Here is a 22,154-nt window from a genome sequence, read left to right on the forward strand (position 1 = left end):
AGATGTGAACTGATGGAATCATTAGGTTAATGGTAAATTTCAACGTGACTGGAACATCATATTTAAAACACAAACCCTTGTTTTGAGCATCTACTTCCTAAAATGAGCTGTAAAGCAATCTTTTACGGAGGGCTAAATAATTTAAAACTTCTGCCTGACTAATCAAAGGTTAGGAATTACTTGATCCACTGGAAGTTCAAAACTTAGAATAAATTGTTCCTACACTGTTAACTTGAATCTTGAATTGGTGTGTGTGTGTGTTTTAGGGGAGAGGAGCTGTCTCTTACCCCAAGATAGTTGTACTAATTATTGCTTTGCATACATATTAGAAACTATATTACTTTTTGCTTCTTTTTTCAACTTCCAAAGCAACTCCAGATTTCCTTGACTAATTTCAGCAAATCCTTTGTTATGAGAAGGATGATGTTTAAAGTCAATATTAATAAATAGGAACTCTGGAAGAACTTTGATCAGGTTGAAGATTTTGGTGACATTACAGATTATTTAATCCTCATGAATACTGTTATAATCAGTAGTATGAACTCAGTACTCTGTGGCATGATAATATGTGACACTACCTACCGTAACCATTTCCTCAGGCTAAAATAATATTTTAAAGTTAGTGGAGGAGGCAGATGTGAGGGAAATAGAGCTATGGGGGAAAACCCTATTTGATGCAAAACCTCTACATCATGGTGGTCTACCCAGTGGTTCTTAAAGTGTGGTTTGGGAAAACCCACTGGTGGCCCACAAGAGTCTCCTCCAGATTTTTGTGGGCTAGATCTCTTAGTGTAAGGGATGATGTTTTATACTTTGGCATATTCACTAATAGTAGTAATAATAAAAAATAATGTATCATGCCTACAAGACCGTTTACTTGTACTAGATACTTTGTTAAGCATCTTATGATACACTTTTCCATTTAGCATTCTGAACAGTACCTGAAAGGTAGGCCATGTCCTTACTCAGAGCTAGGGAAATGGAGACTCAACAACATTAAATAGCTCGCCCCAGATCACACAGTGAGTAATAGAGTCTGTGATCAACCTATAATTCTTCTGCACTTACTACAACTTTTTTGTACTCGAGATCACTGGTGCCTCATCAGAATAGAGTTCTTTACCTTTGTTTTGGGAGTGTGTTTTAGGCTGACCAGGGTGAACACACATGTGGAGAGTTGTGTCAGTGACCTATGGATCAAACAAATAGAGACTCAAGGACTTGATTCTTGACCATATGGCTGGCATGAAACTCTCATAGCAGAAGATAATAATTACAGGTACCCTCTGTTGAGCTCTTGCAGTATACCATGAACTATGTTGTATGACTTACAGAGATTATTGCATTTAATTCTTACAACAAGGTACATATTATCCCTATCTGTAACAAGGGAAAACTGAGACTAAGAGATGGGAATTGAACTGAGGTCTGTTTAGCTTTGGGGTTAGTGTGTTGTTTATCATTTTCAAAGTGGAAAACTCAGGAAGTGAAGGAGAAAGAGGTGTGATGTTACATGCCTATGGACTTTTCAAGGTGATCTCATCTCTCCCCAGTTGTGTGAGTACTCAGCATCCTTGACTGCTAGTTTAAAAAAAGGGCATGAGTTAAAGTAAGATTAGTTGGCCTTGTTATAGTCTACTTATGGCAAAGGTAGTATTTTAAAGGGTTTTAATTTTAAGAAGCACATTGCCAAAGATAAATTACACCCCGAGCATCAAGTGGGTGCTTGTGCCCCCTGCCCAGTTGCCCCTCCATGCCTGCAGAGTCTCTGTGTAGTTCCCATATACTTGGCGAAGTTGCCAGTACACAACAGCTGCTTCTTTTCTTGCTCTACTTTGACAGCTGTGTTTCAGGTACTGTCTTGTGTCATCTGTCCATTCCTAGATTTGACTGTGATGAGCAGATGACCTTGCCCGTCTACATTGACCCATCACAAATAAGAAAAAAAATAGAAAACCTAGCTTAGTGCAGCCAACTCCCATTATTGAGGAAATGAAGATGTGAGAGATGAAGTCTGGGGAGAATAAATAAGAATTCTTAGCTTTCTGCAAAGCTTCATTTCTCTTGGGTGTTCTTGCCACACGGGGGGGGGGGGGGGGGGGGAGGGCGTGGTTTAGAGTACCTCTGAGTTGAGAAGAAATTCCTGGAAAACCCGAGGCACATTCCTCAAAGATGCAGCCATATTTCCCCTGCTATCTAGAGTCTCATTTGTTCTGCTCACTGCTAATGGTGAGCTTACTATTAGGTACTTTGCCGCAGTGATTTGATTTAACTCTCAGACGATCAAAACAGAGTCTTAGTCCAAAGCTCATGCTCTTTTCATGCTCTTTTGGGGGTCTACTATGCCCCCAAGCGTCTCTCAACAGAGAGGTGGGAGTTGTTACAATAGACTTAATCAGAATTCTGTGTCCTGAACTTGGATTTTTCTCTGTTGCCATCTCAGAGTAGTGTAAACTCTTTCATGTAATATGCATTTCCCCTCTTTTTATTCACTGGATTAAAGCCTTTGAAGCACTCTCCTTGGAATAGACCACTGGTAAAATGATGGTGTGTTGTATCGCACCTTTTAATAAACCACATTTTATTCAGGGAAAGTGGGAAGCTTTTTTGTGGTTTGCAAACTTGATATTAATATTGTCCTGACCAGAAAATGCTGAAACTTGCCCACCCACCCAGTTGTGTTTAGGCTTCTAAAAATAATGTTATTCCTCCATACTCAGACATCTGTTTTCACTCTATTGCCAATTTAAATGCCGCTGTATACTCTGTGTATCATGGCTACTTTCCCAGTATTTTTAAAATTTGCACAGGGTAAGGGGATTTTACAAGTTCTCAAAAACACGAAGTACTCCTCTACAGTAGCCACACCACATGATGTCTAAGTGTAATGGCAGGTATCTGCATAATTAAAGAGGTGCACCTGTGTATGCCCTGTATCCCTGCTGCTGGAGTCACAGCTGAAATGCACTGGAAGGCTGAGCCCCTTCCCAGGAACGGTTAGGGAGGGCCCAGGGCTAGCAGCATCAGATACCATCCCAGACCGAGACAACCGTTCCTGACATCTTGGTGACAAGATTTTGTTGGTCACAGCCTACTCCTTTGGGTCTGTGTTCTCCGCAGCTGAGGAGGAGTGTCGCTGCTGTCATTTGTAGGCACTGTGATGAGCACTTTATATGTGCAATTTCATTTGCTCCTTACAAGAGTTTTAAGGAAGTAGATCTTATTTTTCCCATTTTTACAGAGGAGGAAACTGCAGCACAAACAGTCCCACCTCATTTGCCAAAGCTGCTAACTGACCTAGGTATTTTCTGTACCACACTGGGCTGCCTTCCATTTTTAAGGGTCTAGTATTTTATTTTTTATTTATTTATTTTTTTAAAGACCTGGCTTATAAGCATTCTAGTAAGAGTTGAGGTCGTCGAATATGGTGGTAGGTAGTATTTTGGGCAGGCATAGTCAGCAGGACGTGCTGCTTTCTTTTGTGGGTGGCCCAGGGAATTGAGAAGAGTAGAGTCTCAGGAGTTACACGAGATTGGTGTGCAGCAAAACCATCTGTTCCCTGCGCTGGGTTAGTGTCCCTTTCCTGGCATTTTGAAACAAACCACTTCTGTGGTGATTCAGGAGCTTAAAATTTTTTTTTTTAACACAGCCTTAAGCGGGAGCTCCCTAAAACGACCCATCAAGCATGACCTGGCAGACCTTTTCTTTTAAAATTCAGAAATGTATTTTAGAAAAACTAGGCTCTTTTCTGAATATTGAAAGGCTAAGCCATTTCCTAGTTCTTAACTTCCATTCAGCTTAGAACAAGAGCCTGTTATCTGACAGAGCTTTGGAGAGGGCCTGGCCTCCATTTCTTATGTGAGGGCCAGAGGCAGAGGGTATGGCCCAGGCTGTCACGTCAGGCGGTGTTCTCTGACCAGGCGTTGCAGGGGATGGGTGTACCCCAGGCTGACTGCTGCCTCACCCCAACTCCTCTTTGGTCCTCTCTGCTGCATCTTTAGGTTTTTAGGTATAGTAAAAGATTGTAATCAAGTCGCCCAGTTCTAGAAAACATTTTCGACTCGAGGGAGCAAATAGGAAGTTCTTTTCGGTATGAGGCTTCTTCTGCTTTCTCTTTTTACATTATTTTTTTTCAGTCTCCCATGTGATAGTAAATACTTTCCCTCTGCATTGAAATACATAGAGTAACAAAGCTGCTTTACTGATTTGATGATATTTTAAAGCAAGTGTTTATGTTTTATAACTGAAAGCAGTTGTATGAATTTTTAAATTAACACCCGATATATATATATATTTATATATATATACACACACACACACACATATATATACATAATATATTTATGTATATATAAATATACATATTATGTATATATAAATATATACACTACATATATATAAATATATACACAAATATATATATACACACACACACGTATATATACACACACACACACATATATATGCATATATATGTATATATGTAAGTTATGTTACGTATTCAACTTTGTAATACTTTGGGTTTATATGGAGTCATACCTTCTGCAGCAACTCTCTGGGCCCCTGTAGGGTGTAGCCTGAATATCGGTAACCACTGCCAAGAGTCACTGGCCATGAATGAGACTTGTTACCAGTGCATCTGTCTCCTAAGTCAGCGTTTTCCTGGTATACTTAGCATGCTGAGGTGGCTCAGTCACTATCTAAAAATACATTAGCTCTCTAAATGATTCTAAGCATTGAGTTCAGTTTAAGTCTTTTTTTCTGGACCCCTTTTCTAAAAGTCGCTTATATACTCAGATCTGTTATCTACGTTGGTAGCGGTAGCAGAGGTGGGGTGAATTATTAATATTCTTATTATTATTAATTTTTGTTTTGGAATATTCTTTATTTCTGACATTTCACAAACTTAACTGGAGATGACGATGCTGGCTCAGAAGCTCTGACTTGGTAGCAGATGGGCAGATGAGCGTTTCCTCACTCCTGGCATCTCCATGACACCTCCTTGCATCCCTCGGGTGTTAGAAATATGCGATCCTGCCCTCTTTCAAGGCTGTACATAGGGGCTCTTTGAGGGCAGGGATTATATTTCCAGGCTCCTGTGCTAAGTGTAGAGGCCACAAATGAAGAAACATTTTCCTTTTTAGGTATATGTGTATCACTATCTCCAGCCTTCCATTTCTTTTTCTATAAAAGGAGGACAGTAATTTCGGCTTCAGAGTTGTGATGATTAAATTAGCTATAAAATATTTAAATCACATACCATAGTGTTATGAAAGCATAGTACCTGGCACATAACATTCAGTAAATTTGAACAGTTTAGAGCATACAGAAGCATACTGCCTTCAACATAAGAGGAGATACAGTTTGTCAGATGTCAGCAGAGCTAGTAATTAAGTGCATATTGTGAATGAAGATGAGATTTATCACCTTCCTTTAGCAGAGCAACTAATTAAACTTTCAGCTACTCATATAATTAACTACTCAGAGATAATCTTTCAGGCTATATCCTGAACTCTGGTGTAACCAATTATTTTAGTCCCCTAATTTCAAGGATTTGGAGTTGGCGCTCGGGTTGTTCTTAGAAACGTTGTGCCATTTGATCCTAAAAATGCCTCGTATCTACTACCAAAGCTTAGGTCTTCTAGTGCCCTGGGCATGATCCACTTTCTCATTAAACTTTGCCCACTGGTCTGAGGCCTTCGTTCTGTTTTTCTCCTGTAAGTGTCCTACAGAACTTATAGTTTTAATCACTCATTTGGCACTCCTGTTTTATCTGGAATTGTTACCGATCTTATGTTCTGTGTTCACTGCCTCAATAGCTAGGACTATACTTCTTTACAGACACTGCATATTTTAGTGGAAAAGCATGGACTCATTGTCAGGAAGAACCGGGTATAATTTCCATTTAGTCTAGTTACTTAGTTTTGTGGCCTCAGGAAATTAAACTCTTCCCTTGTTTTTAAAAGGGAAGTAATAAGAACTTCCTTCCAAGGTTAGTGTGTGGATCATTTAACCAGATAAACATCTTTTGAGTAGATCTAGTTCCAGATACTGTGTGCCTAGATACCTGTGTGCCTGTAGTGGTAGCTCCCTTGAACAGTCAGTCAGTGTATGGAAAAAAGTAGCATCTCAGTAAATGTTGCATGAATGATGGAAGAATGTTATCCAGGGCCCAGGTGTGCCATTCTTACTCTAAAGGACCTTTCAGTCTAGTAGATGATTAAAAATGGATAACAAATAAAATTCTTTCTGTAGTAGTTGACAGGTAGTAATTGTTCAATGTCTTTTCTCAGTGATTAAGACAATGCCTTGGATGGATACATAGACTGTCAGTATATGCTTAATGTTGGTGGTGGTCTTCTGCCAAATATTTTAATTGGCATTAGAGAGTGACCCAGTGAGTTACTACTTATTTGTATGTTTTGGGTGCAAATGGCATTCTTTAAGCATATTGAGTTCTGTCTAGGCTATTTTTTTTTTTCAAACCCAACTCAAACTCATTGGAAATCCTCTGGCGGTTGCCAGATAGGGAGCGTTTGACAAAAAACACTGTTGGGCTAATGTCTTACTTGGAAAGAGCATGATTCCTATCCACAGACAGTTATGCAAACCAAGATGGGGTATCTGGTATGCTGTTCCTGGAAGCAACACTAGAGTCTGAAGCCTAATAGAATAGTTGATTCACAAAAACTCATCTGTTGCCTCCTTTTCCCCCCAGACTATAGAATCTAACTGGCGGTGTGGACGACACAACTTGCAGAGGATTCAGTGCCGCTCTGAAAATAGTAAAGGTGTCTACTGTTTACAGTATGATGATGAAAAAATTATCAGTGGCCTACGAGATAATTCTATTAAGGTGAATGACTGTATTTTGTATGTGTTCTTCTTAGAATTGTGGTTGTGTTAGATACTAGATCACTGAATCTCTCCATTTATTCCAGATTGTTTTCATCAGTGCCCTTCCATCTTGGCAGCTCTCAGTGTGGTTCTCAGGAACCGCAGAGTGTTTCCCTAGACTAACACAAGACCCCTGGATTGTCTCACTTCTTATCCTTCTCTAAGCACATGTGCATTCTGTGTTCTGTGTTTAGGTGCGCATGGAAAATATCTCAGTATCACAGGACTCTTGCTGACTTTGCTAGCTGGTGGAGGCATTGCTGTCTTGCCTGTAAATCAAAGTCATTGCCTTTTATGGGTGCTGACGAAGGCTCAAGTGATAACACAAAAGAATGATAGAGCAATTTATATTTATATGTTTTAATTCACTCTTCAAAAGTAGATAAGCTGGATCATTTCTGTGTTTTTAATGTTCGGCAGCTGATCTGACAGATTTTGTTTTACATTGTTTATAGCTTATTTTCTCGTATTTAAGAAAACATAGCAGGATTTTTTTTTTTTTTGCCATTTTTTTTAAAGTTACAAGTTACATACAGGAAAATTCACTCTTTTTGTTGTAAAGTTTTATGAGTTTTGACAAGCACAAAGAATTGTGTAACCATAACAAAAATCAAGATATAGAACAGTTCCATCATCCCCACAAGTTCCCTTATTCAGCCCCTTTGTGTTCAGTTCTTCCCCTTAGGCACTGGGCTTTTTAAATTTATTTATTTACTTTTTAATGTTTTTTTAAAGTTTATTTTTGAGAGAGCACACGTGAGTGCAAGTGAGCATGTGTGCTCATGTGGAGTGGGGGTGAGGGGCAGAGAGAGTGGGAGACTGAGAATCCCAAGCAGCCTCCAGACTCTGTGCTGTCAGTGCAGAACCCTACTTGGGGCTTGAACTACGAACCTGTGAGATCATGACCTGAGCTGAAACCAGGAGTTGGAGGCTTAACCAGCTGAGCCACCCAGGTGCCCCAACCTTTTTTTTTTTTTTTTTCCCTCAGTCTTTTTTTTTCCCTATCCTTATAATTTTGCTTTTTAGAGAACAGTCTATAAATGAACTCACACAGTATGTAGCTTTTTGAGTTTGGCTTCTTATACTTAGCATCTTAGATGAGATTATCTCCTTTGTTACATTTAGCAGTAGTTGATTCCCTTTTCTTGCTGAGTAGCAGTCTACTTTCTGGTGCACCCCAGCGTGTTTATCCGTCTACCTGTTGAAGGACATTTGTGTTTCCAGTTTTCACAATTATGAATAAAGCCACTATAAACATGTATGCAAGTTTTTATGAGAACTTAACATTTTCAGTTCGCTTGAGTAAAAACATAGGAGTGGGATTGTTGACCCATATGGTAAGTATCTGTATTTCTTGCTAAGAAATGGCCAAGCTGGTTTTCAAAGTGGCTGTACTATTTTATGTTCCTATCAATAAGGTATGAGAGTTCCGTTTGTTATGCAACCTTGTCAGCCCTTGGTATTCTCAGGTTGGTATTTGCCATTCTAATAAGTATGTAGACATATGTCATTTTGAGTTAATTTACATTTCCCCAGTGACTGATGAGCACATGATCTTTTCATGTGCTTATTTGCCATCTGTATATTTGGTGGTGAAGTATCCAAATCTTTTTTTTTTTTTAATTTTTTTTTTTTAATGTTTATTTATTTTGAGAGAGAGAGAGAGAGAGCGAGCAGGGGAGGGGCAGAGAGAGAGAGGGAGACACAGAATCCAAAGCAGGCTTCAGGTTCTGAGCTGTCAGCACAGAGCCCGACACGGGGCTCAAACCCACGAACTGTGAGATCATGACCTGAGCCGAAGTCGGAAGCTTAACTGACTGAGCCACCCAGGCGCCCTGTGAAGTATCCAAATCTTTTGTCCATTTTTAAAATGGGTTGTTTTCATATTATTGAACTTTGAGAGTTCTTTACATATTCTGAATACAAATCCTTTTTTTAAAAAATATTTTTATTTATTTTTGAGAGAGTGCAAGTAGGGGAAGGGCAGAGAGAGGGGGACAGAGGATCTGAAGTGGGCTCCGTGCTGACAGCAGCTAGCCCAGTGTTGGACTTGACCTCACAAATCGTGAGATCCTGACCTGAGCTGAAGTTGTATGCTCAACTGACTGAGCCACCCAGGTTCCCTTGGATACAAATCCTTTTTTGAGATATGTTTTGCAGATATTTTCTTCCAGTCTTGTCTTCTCATTTCCTCAATGATATCTTTCATAGACCAGGAGATTTTGATTTTGATGAAGAATAGTGTACCATTTTTTTCTTTTATGGATCATGTTTTTTTATTTTAAAGTTCATTTATTTTGAGAGAGAGAGAGAGAGTGTATGAGGGTGCGGGAGGGGCAGAGAGAGAAGGAGAGAGAATCCCAAGCAGGCTCTGTACTGTCAGTGCAGGGCTGATGCAGGGCTCAATCCCATGAACTGAGAGATCAATACCTGAGCAGAAATCAAGAGTCAGATGCTCAACCAACTGAGCCATCTAGGTGCCTGTCTTATGGATCATGCTTTTGATGTCATACCTAGCAAGTTTTTCACTGAGCTTTTGGATCTGTAAATTTATGTCTTTCATTCACCAAATTTCAAGCCTTTGGCCATTATTTTTTCAAATATTTTTTCTGCCCCATTTTCTTTTTTTCTCCTTCTGAGACTCTAATTACATAAATAGTAGATCTTTTGTTATTGTCTTACATTTTCTCCAGGCTTCCCCCCCATCCCCCACTCTTTTCTGAGTAATTTCTTTTAGTCCTCAAGTTGACGGCATGCTGTATCTCCTTAGAAATTCACAGGATAGAGTAGCACATAAAGACTCTGAGGTCTGCAGGAGAGAGACACCCAGTGTTTCCCCACTTCCAAAATATATTTGACCTCAGAACCCTATTTTTATGTAATACTTATCCATCAATAGCCCTGATAACCTGCAGCCATAAATATACTCTGGCAAGAGTGACGTGTGTTACTATTTAATTTGGGCAGTTATCCTTTAAGGAATAGTGAGAATGTTTTATAAGGGAGGTGCCTGGGTGGCTCAGTTGGTTAAGCATCCAGCTCATGATCACATGGTTCGTGGGTTCAAGCCCTGCATCAGGCTCCGAGCCGACAATGTGGAGCCTGTGTGGGACTCTCTCTCTCTCTCTCTCTCTCTCTCTCCCTCTCTCCCTCTCTCTCCTTCTCTGTCTGCCTTTCCCCCACGTGGGTGCACTCTCTCTCTCTCTCTCAAAATAAGTAAATACACCTTAAAAAGAAAAAAAAAAGAATGGTTTATAAGGACCTTGTCAGAGCATAGGCTGGCCACAGGCTTGCGTTTCATTTACATTGGATGTGTTTCTAAAAGAGTGCCGTTAATAGAGGCACACCATGTTTAAAATAGGCATGCATTTTATTTACGAGACATAAACAGTAGAGCAGAGATGCACTTTAGAGAGATCATCTAGAACAGTGGTTGGAAACCTTTTGTCCTTCATTCTGTACCAGTCCTGGATCACCAGTCACTCTTTCAAAATAACCGTGGTTCTAATAGGTCAGAAATTAGAAGCAATTCTTGCTGTTGTAGAAAGACAGTTAAATGTCTTGTTTTGGCTATTTGTAGTAAACTTGAGGGATGCTGCAAATTATGACAGTATGATTTTACAAAGGAAGAAACAGGTTCACACGATCTATTTTTAACAATCCAATCTTTAAAATAAATGATTTCCTATCCCCTATTATATGTGGGGAGTATTGAAAACTTGAAAAACATTGGAAAGATCAAAAGAAGGGAGAAAAAGAACACTCAGAGAACAAAGCCGACTATTATTACATTATCTTTCCTTTTCATCTTTTTTTTTGTTTTAAATATATTGATTATATCACCATATAGATGGCTTTTATTCTATTTTTTAAAAAACATAACTGTAATGAAGCATTATATTCTCTCATTAAAAGCTTTTCAGTTTACTTTGAAATTTTTCTGAAATGTCGAACATTTTTCATTTTAAAATTTTTGTAAGTAATCATAATGGGTTAGGAATATGCATTTTTAAAGGCTCTTAATAGATGTTGTCACACTGTTTTTCAGAGTTTATTTAAAAATTCCCTTTATAAGGCTGTTAAATATAGTAAGTATAATGGTTAGAGGGACAAAGTAAACAAAATAGCACATCTGTTTTGGAAGTTTTTCGATATCGCCTCTTCCCTTTTTTTGTCATTTTCCACCTGTTTGAAGTTTAACTGCTCTTATTTACTGTAATGCGGGTTTGTTCTATTTTGTGATTCAGAAAGTAAGGTGAGACAAAAACATTTATCAGAAGGTGATATACTAAATCACTGTTTGTGGTTGATCTTGTCTCAATAGATTTGGGATAAAACCAGCTTGGAATGTTTGAAAGTGTTAACGGGACACACTGGCTCTGTCCTTTGTCTCCAGTATGATGAACGTGTCATTGTGACTGGTTCTTCAGACTCTACAGTGAGGTGAGTGATTTGGCTTCGCTGGTCTGACTTCCATATCTTCCGTGAGAAGACTGAGACTGCACCCTTTTCGGGGATAAGGACACACATTCTTTGTATATGTTTTATATGCTGTATTTCAAAACCACTTTAGGTGTGGGTTTATTTGAACAAAGCAGGCTAGAAAGCCAACTTTTGTTAAGTAGGTCCTATGCTCGTTGTTGTACGTTATAGAGGTGGAAATGTACTAGGAAATATTACCTAGTGTTAGACTAGCTTTCTCCTGGGAGACCATGCTCCAGACATTTGGAAAAGTCACCAGCATGCTAGTGTCCTTTCTCTGACTCAGTGCTTTTCAGGCACTGCTTCTGCCACAGAAGCCTGTGACTTTCCTCCTTTGGTCTGTGTGAATTTGTCCTCTTAGGAGATTGGGTTTACAGAAAAGCTGTGACGTGAAAGGGCTGACCCTGAGAACCTTATATGTCATGGATGGAGCAGCTGCCATATTGCCTTTGTCCATAAAGCAGTTAGGTAAATAGATGCATGTGGGAATTGATGAGTTGTCATGACTTACAGTCTCTCATGTGCAATGGATAAGTAATGGACTCTGAGACCTATCAGAGGCCAAAAAGAGCCTTAAGCTTGGAAACTGCCCTCAGTTCCCCAGCTATGAAGCCTCCTTCCCCTGTCATCTCAGACTCCTTGCGAGCCCACTTACTTGAAGAATCATTTTGTTGTCATCACTGTCCCTGATTACCTGATGTTAAATAAACCTAAACCTGGACAGAGCCAGAGTTGGCCTTCTTTCTTCCCTTTTTTTTTTTTTTTTAAGTTTATTTATTTATTTTGAGAGATCAAGAGAGCATGATTGGGGGAGGGGCAGAGAGAGAAGGGGAGAGCGAGAATCCCAAGCAGGCTCCACACTGTCAGTGCAGAGCCCGATGTGGGGCTCAAACTCATGAACTGTGAGATCATGACCTGAGCTGAAATTAAGAGTCAGACACTTAACTGACTGAGCAGCTACCCAGGCCCCTCCGTAATTGGCCTTCTTTTTTTGAAACCCTCTCAGTACTTCTTAGCAAATACAATAATTGCTTCTGGGGGCTCCTTTTAAACATGGTCTTGGGTGTGAGGTCCCAGTCACAAGTGAAGCTTACATCTCCCTGGCCTACTACTAAGAATGGGCCCAGGGCACAGACACTGACTCTTCCTGGTTGTCTCAGTAATCACGCATTGTGCTTTTCTGTTCTCTAGAGTCTGGGATGTGAACACGGGTGAAGTTCTGAACACATTGATCCACCACAATGAGGCTGTACTGCACTTACGCTTCAGCAATGGACTTATGGTGACCTGTTCCAAGGATCGCTCCATCGCTGTGTGGGACATGGCTTCTGCTACCGATATCACTCTACGCCGTGTCCTGGTTGGCCACCGTGCTGCTGTCAATGTGGTAGACTTTGATGATAAATACATCGTGTCTGCCTCTGGTGACAGAACCATCAAAGTAAGTGTATCTGCTAGTCATAACTCTGCTTCCTCCTGTGCCTTTTCAAACACAGAGGAAGCAGAGGTGGGCTTTACCAACCTGGTACTGGGCAAGATCTGTAATCTCCTTCATCTGTGCTTGAGCCCTTGAGGCAATCCCACTCTTCATGCTTCTGGAATCACAGGCAAGGTAGGAGGAAAGGGTCATGGGTCCACGATGGAGAGCAGCCTTCTATTTCATGAAATGACACCATTGATCACGTGTTTAAGGGGAAGAGAACTAACCTGTGGAACATGTACTGAGTGCTAGGAGCTTCACCTTACCCTGTCACTGATGTCTTCCAGCACTCTGTTGAGGAAGGTATTGCCTCAATTTTACAAATGGGGCTCAGAGAGTGAAGAACTGGGCTGGAGACCACACTGCTAGTTAGTGGCGGGGCTGAGATTTGATTTATTCACTTAATTCACTTCATTTGAATTAATCCGCTTAATGGTCTATGCCGTGCCATAGACCCTAGGCTGGATGCTGGAGATACAATAATAAATAAGACCCATCCCTGCCCTCAAGAAGCTCGGCGTATGGTGGGTGGCAGGCATGAGACAAATGGTTGTAGTCTACGGTGAGTCATAGGATGTAGTAAATGCAGGTCTGATTCCAGTATCCATTTTAACTTTTTAAAATTTTAGCTTTTGAGATATAGTTCACAGACCGTAAGTTTCACCACTTAAAGCATGCAGTCCAGTGCCCCTTAGTGTAGTTACAGTGTTAGCCATTTAATATAGTTTAGTTTCAGAACATTTTCATTGCCCCCTGAAAAAACCTCCTACCCACTGACAGCCAACCCCTGTTCTCTTCTCCTGGTCCTTAGCAATCACTAATCTATTTTCTGTCCATGGATTTGCCTCTTCTAGACATTTCATATAAATGTAATCCTGTAATATATGGCCTTTTCCATCTGGCTTCTTGCACTTAGTGTGGTGTTTTCATGGTTCATCCATGAATATTGTAGCACGTGTCAGTACTTCATTCATTCTAACGACTGAAGAAAATTCCATTGCGTGGATGTACCACGCTCTGTTTATCTGTTCATCAGTTGATGGACATTTTGGTTGTTTGCACCTTTCATTTGTTAAACATAGTGCTGCCATGAACATTTGTGTATAACTTTTTGCACAGACATACATTTTCAGTTCTCTTGGAATTGTAACTCTGGGTTCGATATTTTGAAGAGCTGCCAAAGGTTTTCCAAAGTGGCTACGCTGTGTTAAAATCCCACCAGCATTGTGTGAGCATTTGAATTTGGATCAAAAAACCTTCTTTTTATGACCAGCACTAGGTGGCATTCTGGTATCTAGTATCTAGCCCCACACATCACAGAGGTAGCATCAACCTTTAGATAAAGTGGTCTGGCAGTTGAACAAGTAGGGTTTGTGTGCAGTAACTCACTTACCATTCAGTCAGACCAGTTGGAACAAGATCGCTGCCTGGAAGTCAGGAGGGTTTGGGCCTTTTTTACAGAGCAGCCATTGCATAATATCAGCCTGGAGGATTTCTCCATATCCTTGCCAGCACTTGTTATTGCCCGTCTTTTTTATTACAGCCATCCTTGTAGTTGTGTAGTGGTTATCTCTGGTTTTGGTTTCCATTTCCCTTGTGACCACTGATATTGAGCATCTTTGCAGTGCTTGTTGGCCTTTTTTGTATCTCCTTTGGAGAAACATCTGTTTAAATCTTTCATGTACTTAAAATATGGGATTATTTGGGTGTTTTTTGTTTGTTTTTGTTTTTTTTTACTGTGTAGTTACAAAAATTCTTTATATATTCTGGTTACAAGTACCTTAAGAGGTGAATGATTTGGAAATATTTTCTTCCATCTTGTGGCTTCTCTTTTCACTGTCTTGATGATGTTCTTTGCCACACAGACAACTTTAATTTTGATGAAGTGCAATTGATCAATTTTTGCCTTTTGTTGCCTGTGCATTTATTGTCCTGTCTGAGAAACCGTTGCCTAATCCAAGATCACAAAGATTTACTCCTGTGTTTTCTTCTGAGGGTTTCATAGATTCAGCTCTCACATTTAGGCCTTTGGTTTATTCCGAATTGTATTTTTGTATATTGTGTGAGTTGGGGGTCCGACTTCATTCTTTTGCATGTGGAGATCTAGTTATCCCATTCAACTACAAACGCAGCTGGTAAAATAATTCAGGGCACTCTGGTTGCTTTGCGTCTCCTTATTTGGCTTGTAATATATTAAGTGTGTCTGTGAGCATCTAAGTCTTGCAGATGGTTTCACAAAAGAGGGATTATTTATTCCACATACATAATATTAGGAGTGATGTGTCAAAACAAATGGAGCTGTTCAAGAAACTATGCTGGAAAAGAGGAGGATGTGAAAGGTGAAACTTTTTCACATCAGTTACATTGGATATGACATGTCAGCTGGCATGAAAACATAAAATCTGGCCCACACTCTTCCCTCTAGGCAAGTGAATGTCGGAACCATCCAGGAGATGTTCTCTTTGTGAATATCTCAAGGTTGGAGACTTCACAGCTTCCCTCTGTGTTTCATTCCTGTTTTATCACTCTGCAGCTAAGAAAACTGTATGCTGGCCAGTCTGTCCCCCAGCTTCTGAACCAGATTGCATAATCAAGTATTTTGGTCATTCTTAGAAGCTCTGATATTTTTAAAAAGGTATATTGTGAGGGGACTTTTCGGCGTTTATTCTTAAAGTATTATTAATTGGTTATGCAGGTCTGGAGCACGAGTACCTGTGAATTTGTTCGTACTCTGAATGGGCACAAGCGAGGCATTGCCTGTCTCCAGTACAGGGATCGGCTGGTTGTTAGTGGATCATCAGATAATACCATAAGGTGAGTAGAAGCTGGTGTGCTGACAGAGTAGGCTGATTTTTGCTATAGTTTTGACTCCTGCCCCAGTCCTGATGCTCAAAAGACTCGGAGCCTTTGGAGATACTTCAAGTAAGAAAACTATAGGTAACTTTTATTAGTCCATTTGGTCCTGTGAACTGAAGTGGGTAAACTGACTCCTCCAGTACACACGTTTTATGACATAAACTCCACCCAAGACCCCTTAATACCAGAACTCCTCAGAAGAGAGGACGCTCCAGCCTGACTCTCTACTTTCCCTTATCTGCGAGCTCCTGTCTCCCTCACTAACAGGTGGGAGGAGTGTACTTGATTTATCTGTGTCTCACCCGAGGCTACACTACAAAATCATCCACTCCTGTTTCATCATTTATTTTATCTCCCTTTTTTCTTCCCAGCACTCAGTGTCCTTGCTTTCTAATAAATCTGACTATCCATAAACACTTTATTTGTTAAGAATTTCCCTTAAATATCTACTCACTGATCCCAAGTCGTTTTTCCATTGTCCCAACATATGCTGGTAACTTTTTTTTTTTTTAATCAAATTGTTTAATATTTGGGCAAAATAAAGATTGGTTTCAAGATGATTTTTAAAAGAAGGAAGGAAGGAGGGAATAAAACAGCAATAAAGTTTTCTTTAAACTTAAACAGCTGCAAGTTAAAGTTTCTTTAAACTTAAACAGCTGCACGTTTTCTTTATCATTTTAAGTTTTAAGATATTATTAAAGTCAGTTGACCCTGAATCTTGGTTCTCTTGTATCCATCATGCTTTATATTACTTAATATTTCATCAGTAAATAGTCCTTACCTTTCTCACCGGAATCTCTGAGATTTTACACAATAAGAATGTATATTCCTTTATAGTTTATAGAGGGGAACCACTTTGGAGTCAGTGACAGTGCTGAATGGCTCTGCTCACAGTAGGTTAGAGAAGCCACCGTCACGGACACTGATGAAAAGATTTGCTGAGGGTGGCTGTGGTAAAATATTCATTGGGTATATGGTAAGAGCTATTGGGAGAGGGAGAGGGGCTAAGAAAAGGTTGTTACAGAATGAGTTTGCTAACTTTGTTTTGTACACGTTAGTTTGCTGTGATTTATGTTTACAAACAATGTAGAAAAATCAATGATGACAGAAAAATTAAAAAATTTTTATTTTCAGAACCGTTCTGTAAATCATACACCGAGAAGAAGGCTGGGCGTAGTGTATGGGTTCATGTTCCTGAGACACTTCATATACCTAATGAGAATCCCACTGTGACTGTGTAAACTGGACAACCCTCGTGTCCGGGAGTGTTATCTAGGAGGGGTATCCCTAAACCTCATCAGGAGAGGAAGACCATTATGCTGGTCCACTGGTTCTAACTTCAGTGGGTCTCATGGATTCCGGGCTAGAAGTGCCTGGGGTGGAAGCCTAACCTCCTGACTGTATTATATCCTCCCCCAGCCCACACACATCATGCCTTTTCTTCTCTTCTGCCTACAGTCCCTATCTCCCCCGGAAAAGCCCTTCCTAGACCATTTGGCTACATGGTTTAATCAATTCAGACATCAAAAGAATGCCTAGGAACTAAATATAATTGAAGTTTGTTGATCTTATTTAAATAGTAATACATGCGTGTGATTAAAAAAGGTTTTCAGTTGAGTAAAAGAAAATACAATGAGAAGTAAGGCTTCTACCCAAATTAGTGCTTTAAAATGTACAAATGGCATAAATGTACATGCATATCTCTCTCTGTGTACAGTGTAGACTGGGAACGAGATAGAAACAAAGTTCAGGAGAGAGTGAAAGTCACGTTACGGGGCAGATAGTGTGAATCATGTGTGGGAAGTTGTTTCACAGAGATCTGTTTCACATTCAAGGCTATGGGATATCGAATGTGGTGCCTGTTTAAGAGTCCTAGAGGGACATGAAGAATTGGTCCGATGCATCCGGTTTGATAACAAGAGGATTGTCAGTGGGGCCTATGATGGGTATGTATTTCAGATTTCTAAGTGCACTGCTGCCATGGTATCTAGAGGAAAAGGAGTGCTGAATATTAAGCAGCTACGTATCTGCCAGTTCTGTGCCCGGTCCTTTCTGTGTAACGGTGGATGGCAGGTGTTGCCATACCGCTTGATCAAGTGAGGCCACTCTGGCCCAGAAGGATGAGCAGTCTTGCCCCAAGTTTAGCAGAGCCTCTGTAACTCCTGTGCTTACACCTTTAACCATTATTGTAAAGGTTGTGTGGGAATTCAGTTCTTTGCCTTCGCCCTAAATTAAACCAACTGTGTGTGTGTGTGTGTGTGTGTGTGTGTGTGTGTGTGTGTGTTCGTGTGTGTGTGTGTGTGTTCGGCGATACATTTCCTTTCCCCTTTTGGTTAATTGAACAAATACTCTTTAAAAAGCCTCGTGACTTTTTAAATGAGCAAGTGGCAACTGTAAACCTTTCAAGGTGACCTTGTATATACTCACAGATTAGTTGGTCTGTTTATGCTCCTATTATTAACTTTCAGCATTTGCTTAGTTTGAAGAAAGGTATCCTTGGAATTTCCCAGAGAGCCCTAGTTTCTGTCAGCAGCACCTACTCAGCCCTAGAGAGCCCCCTGATTAATGAATTTGGTGACATAGATTATCAAGTCAGGAACTGAGTTCAGATAGCATGAAGTTGTTTTCTTATCTCCCTTAAAAATATTTCTTCACAGTTTCAGCAATCCTGAGAATGTGTAGGTCCTTGTTTTTTCCAAAATCAGATGTAATTAGTTTAAGTAATTTGTAAAAACATAAGCATGTTCTCCATTAGCTTATTATTATTTTTTAAAATTTATTTTGAGAGAGAGATTGAGACTACAAGTGGAGAGAGGCAGAGAGAGAGGGAGAGAGAATCCCGAGCAGGCGCCACACTGTCAGCATAGAGCCCGATGCCGGGCTTGATCCCACAAACTGCAGGATCACACCCTGAGCCGAGATCAAGGGTCAGATGCTCAACCAGTGGAGCCACCCAGGCACCCCTCCACTAGCTTTTATACTAGCAGTTCACGTGCACTCCTTTCTATCAAGGAAGTGCTCGACAATATATAAAATGTTAACTTTCCCACTAATCGCAGTCTTCTTTTCTAGGAAAATTAAAGTTTGGGACTTGCAAGCTGCTCTTGACCCTCGAGCCCCAGCAAGCACGTTGTGTTTGCGCACGTTGGTGGTAGGTAATCTGTTGAAGTGGGAGTGGTTCCTGTGCTGGAGGGTGGCCTCCTGCAGATGGACCTGCCCAGCTGTGTCACAGGAAATCTTGTGTATCTCACAGCGTGCCTTCAGAGAAATGCACTGTTTTGTTCATTTTGGTTAGCCCAAATCAGAGAGTAATTGACATTGACGTTACAGTGAGCTCTTCCCTAAGGAACATTAATACAACTTAAAACATGAAAGCAGACATCCTCATTTGTAGGTGGATTGGTTTCCTCGTAGAGCACAAAGTATTTCCTTCCTAAAGATTTGGAAGAGTTTATTTATTTATTTATTTATTTATTTATTTATTTATTTATTTTGATGTTTATTCATTTTTGAGAGATGGGGAGAGAGCATGAGTGGGGGAGAGGCAGAGAGAGAGGGAGACACAGAATTCCAAGCAGGCTGCAGGCTCCGAGCTGTCAGCACAGAGCCCAATGCGGGGCTCAAACCCACAAACTGTGAGATCATGACCTAAGCTGAAGTCGGACGCTTAACCGACTGAGCCACCCAGGTGCCCCTTGGGAGAGTTCTTAATACGGGTATCTGGTTACGTTGAATTTTTATAATACAGCACATTTCTGTATTATTAAGATGGAATTTCTCCTCAGTCTATATTGTATGAATTATTGCTTTGGCATTTAAAAATACTTTATGTAAATCTTGTTTTAACTTCTTTAGCAGGCTCATTATTTCTAGTAGTCTGGTTGCTTTTGTTATATTAATGAGGAGACAGTTTTTTGAAAATATTGATAGATTTTTCGTATTTTTCGTAGCTTTACCTTTTATTCTATTTCTTTGCTTCTTGCATCGATTAGAACATGCAGAACTGTGGTGAGGGCCATTCTTGTTTTCTTCGTGATTTTAATGAGAATGCTTCTTACTACATTAATTTTGAGTTTGGCTGTGGTTGAGATAGATATTCATGGTAATGTTAAAAACACTATCCTTCTGGTCCTTTTTGCAGTGTATCAAGAATGGGTATTAAATATTGTTGTTTACCTTTCCAAGATCTTTGGTGAGGCGATCACATAATTTTTCTTCTTTGACACATTAATGAGCCAGGATCTCAGATACAAAGATTAATTTAAAGAAGAGGCCTAGAAGGAAAAGCCAGAGTTTTGTCCCTGGGGTGAAGGACAAAGATCAGTAAGCTCTGGAACATTCAGTAAGCCTGGATAAGTAGCTGCATTTTCAGCCTGCGCCAGAGCACGGGTAGAAATGAGGGATTGAAAAGGTCTCATTTTACTCATCAAGCTGTTAACATTTCACAGGAACATTCTGGACGTGTGTTTCGGCTACAGTTTGATGAATTTCAGATCATCAGCAGCTCCCATGATGACACTATTTTGATTTGGGATTTCTTAAACGTGCCTCCCAGTGCCCAGAATGAGACCCGTTCTCCCTCCAGAACATACACTTACATCTCCAGATAACAGTCTGCACTTTACCCGTTTCAGGTGAGTACACCCCACGTTTAATCTTGCTAATTGAATTCATCTTCCCTTTGGGGGAATTTTGTGATTTGGGTTCCCCATCGATAGGAACCAAAGTGATTAGTGTTTTTTAGCTGTGTCAACTTTGCAGTTCTCATGTAAGGCTAGATCTTTATGGTCACATTAAAATAAGATCTAAATCAGAGTCCTACATATTGTGGGTTTTCACATGGGCAGACAGTGTGATTCCTGTTTTTAGAAACTGATTTCCTAAATGATTTCCTGTCAATTTAACACAGGCAAGGTCCTTCAGATTCTGTTTTGGGGTGCAGGAATCTCCTTTTTCTCTTTCCTGTTTTTCAGTTCTTTTATTTAAAAAAAAAAAAAATCAACATCAGCCAAACATTCAAACTTCCCCCTCTGTCCCCGGTATAATCTACCCACCATCACTGTCCCCTAGAAGAGGAATGAAAGAAAGGTGTTTGTTGAGTGAGCCCCTAAAACCCGTTCTTCGTCCACTAGATGCAGCAGGTACCCTGGGGGCAAAGTCCTTTGCTCTGGTTACTGGAAGAGTTAGACCATTGTAACCATTGATGATGGCATGTTTTGATTACTAAGGGTGTCCAGTCTAGAGGATGAGAAGCCTTACTTGGCTGTGTCCTGGGACCTGATGACCCTGTTCATCTGGAGCAGTGTTTCCAGCTCTGAATATTTTGCAAGGGGGCCAGTAAATCCTGTGCACGTTAAACTTTACAGATTGAATAAATTGGTTTGTACCTACTTGTATTACTATGTATATATGTATGTAAAGACTGATTAATAAATAAAATTCATACTTATTTTAAAATATTACTTACTACTTAGTGGCTCTTTATCGTTGTATGTTTTCTGCTCATTAGATGTTAAAAGTGTAAAGAGAGTTTAGATGCAGAATTGTGGGGAGAAAAAAAAAAAAGGGCCCTTAGATCACCAAGTTACCATCATTTCTAATACTTCTTACTTAAGGCTCTAAGGCCCAAAACACAGATGTCCAGGAAGTTGTCTTACCCAAGAGTCAGCAGACTATAGGCAGAGTCCAAATTTGTTCCACTGCCTGATTTTATTCCCCTGCTACAGCAAGCTACGAATAGTTTTTTACACTTTTAAATAATTGAAAAAAATTAGAAGAAGAGTACTATTTCATGCCACACGAAAATTATATGAAATTCAAGTTCTAGTGTCCATGAATGAAATTTTATTATAATAGCCATGCTCACTTGTTTACGTATTGTCTGTGGCTGTTTTCATACTTCATTGGAAGAGTTGACTAGATGCCACAGAGACCATATGGCTTGTGACATCTAAAATATTTATTAGACAGCTCTTTAAGAAAGTTTGCCGTCCTCCAGTCTTGCCCTTGTGCCATCGATTAGTGATAAACCAAGGGTCTGCAGGAATGGCAAATAAGCTTTTTCTTCATCCTGGCCGAGTTTGATCAGTAGTGCCTGGCTGGAGTGCTGCCTTTGGAAGGATTCTGGGACCTTGTGACCCCAAGGGATAATGCTGTGATGGGTTGGCAGTGTCTGCCTGGCTGTGGGAGGTGAGCAGTAATGACCTGTAAGCCACATACATAGTTACTGTTCCTGGTCCCAAGTGCGTTCATATTATTTCTCATGATAGCGACCATCTATCTGCCTTGCCACCTTCTCTCTGGATGGATTCTTCCTAAGTTGAAAAAACTGTATGGCAGAATTATTACATTTTTTGAATGGAGCCTTAAAATAGATACAATGGGGGATTACAGAGGAAGAAGGCAAGGATCTGTTGAGTGATTGTTCCTCCGCGCTTCA

General features: G+C 40.2%; 1 protein-coding gene across 5 annotated transcripts in view; it reads left to right on the top strand.

Moving 5' to 3' along the window:
• The window catches only part of FBXW11 (F-box and WD repeat domain containing 11), a 120,086-nt gene that overhangs the window by 90,960 nt on the left and 6,972 nt on the right, over positions 1-22,154 (top strand). For all 5 annotated transcript variants that reach the window (XM_042946748.1, XM_042946729.1, XM_042946758.1 and 2 more), the window contains 7 exons: positions 6,719-6,856; positions 11,222-11,340; positions 12,571-12,820; positions 15,555-15,673; positions 17,551-17,661; positions 18,788-18,866; positions 20,164-20,349. In XM_042946748.1, coding sequence (XP_042802682.1) covers positions 6,719-6,856; positions 11,222-11,340; positions 12,571-12,820; positions 15,555-15,673; positions 17,551-17,661; positions 18,788-18,866; positions 20,164-20,325 — 978 coding nt within the window. In that variant the 3' untranslated portion in view covers positions 20,326-20,349. The remainder of the gene's footprint in view (positions 1-6,718; positions 6,857-11,221; positions 11,341-12,570; positions 12,821-15,554; positions 15,674-17,550; positions 17,662-18,787; positions 18,867-20,163; positions 20,350-22,154) is intronic.

The sequence above is a fragment of the Panthera leo genome, chromosome A1 (genome assembly GCF_018350215.1).
Source record: "Panthera leo isolate Ple1 chromosome A1, P.leo_Ple1_pat1.1, whole genome shotgun sequence".
NCBI lineage: Eukaryota > Metazoa > Chordata > Mammalia > Carnivora > Felidae > Panthera > Panthera leo.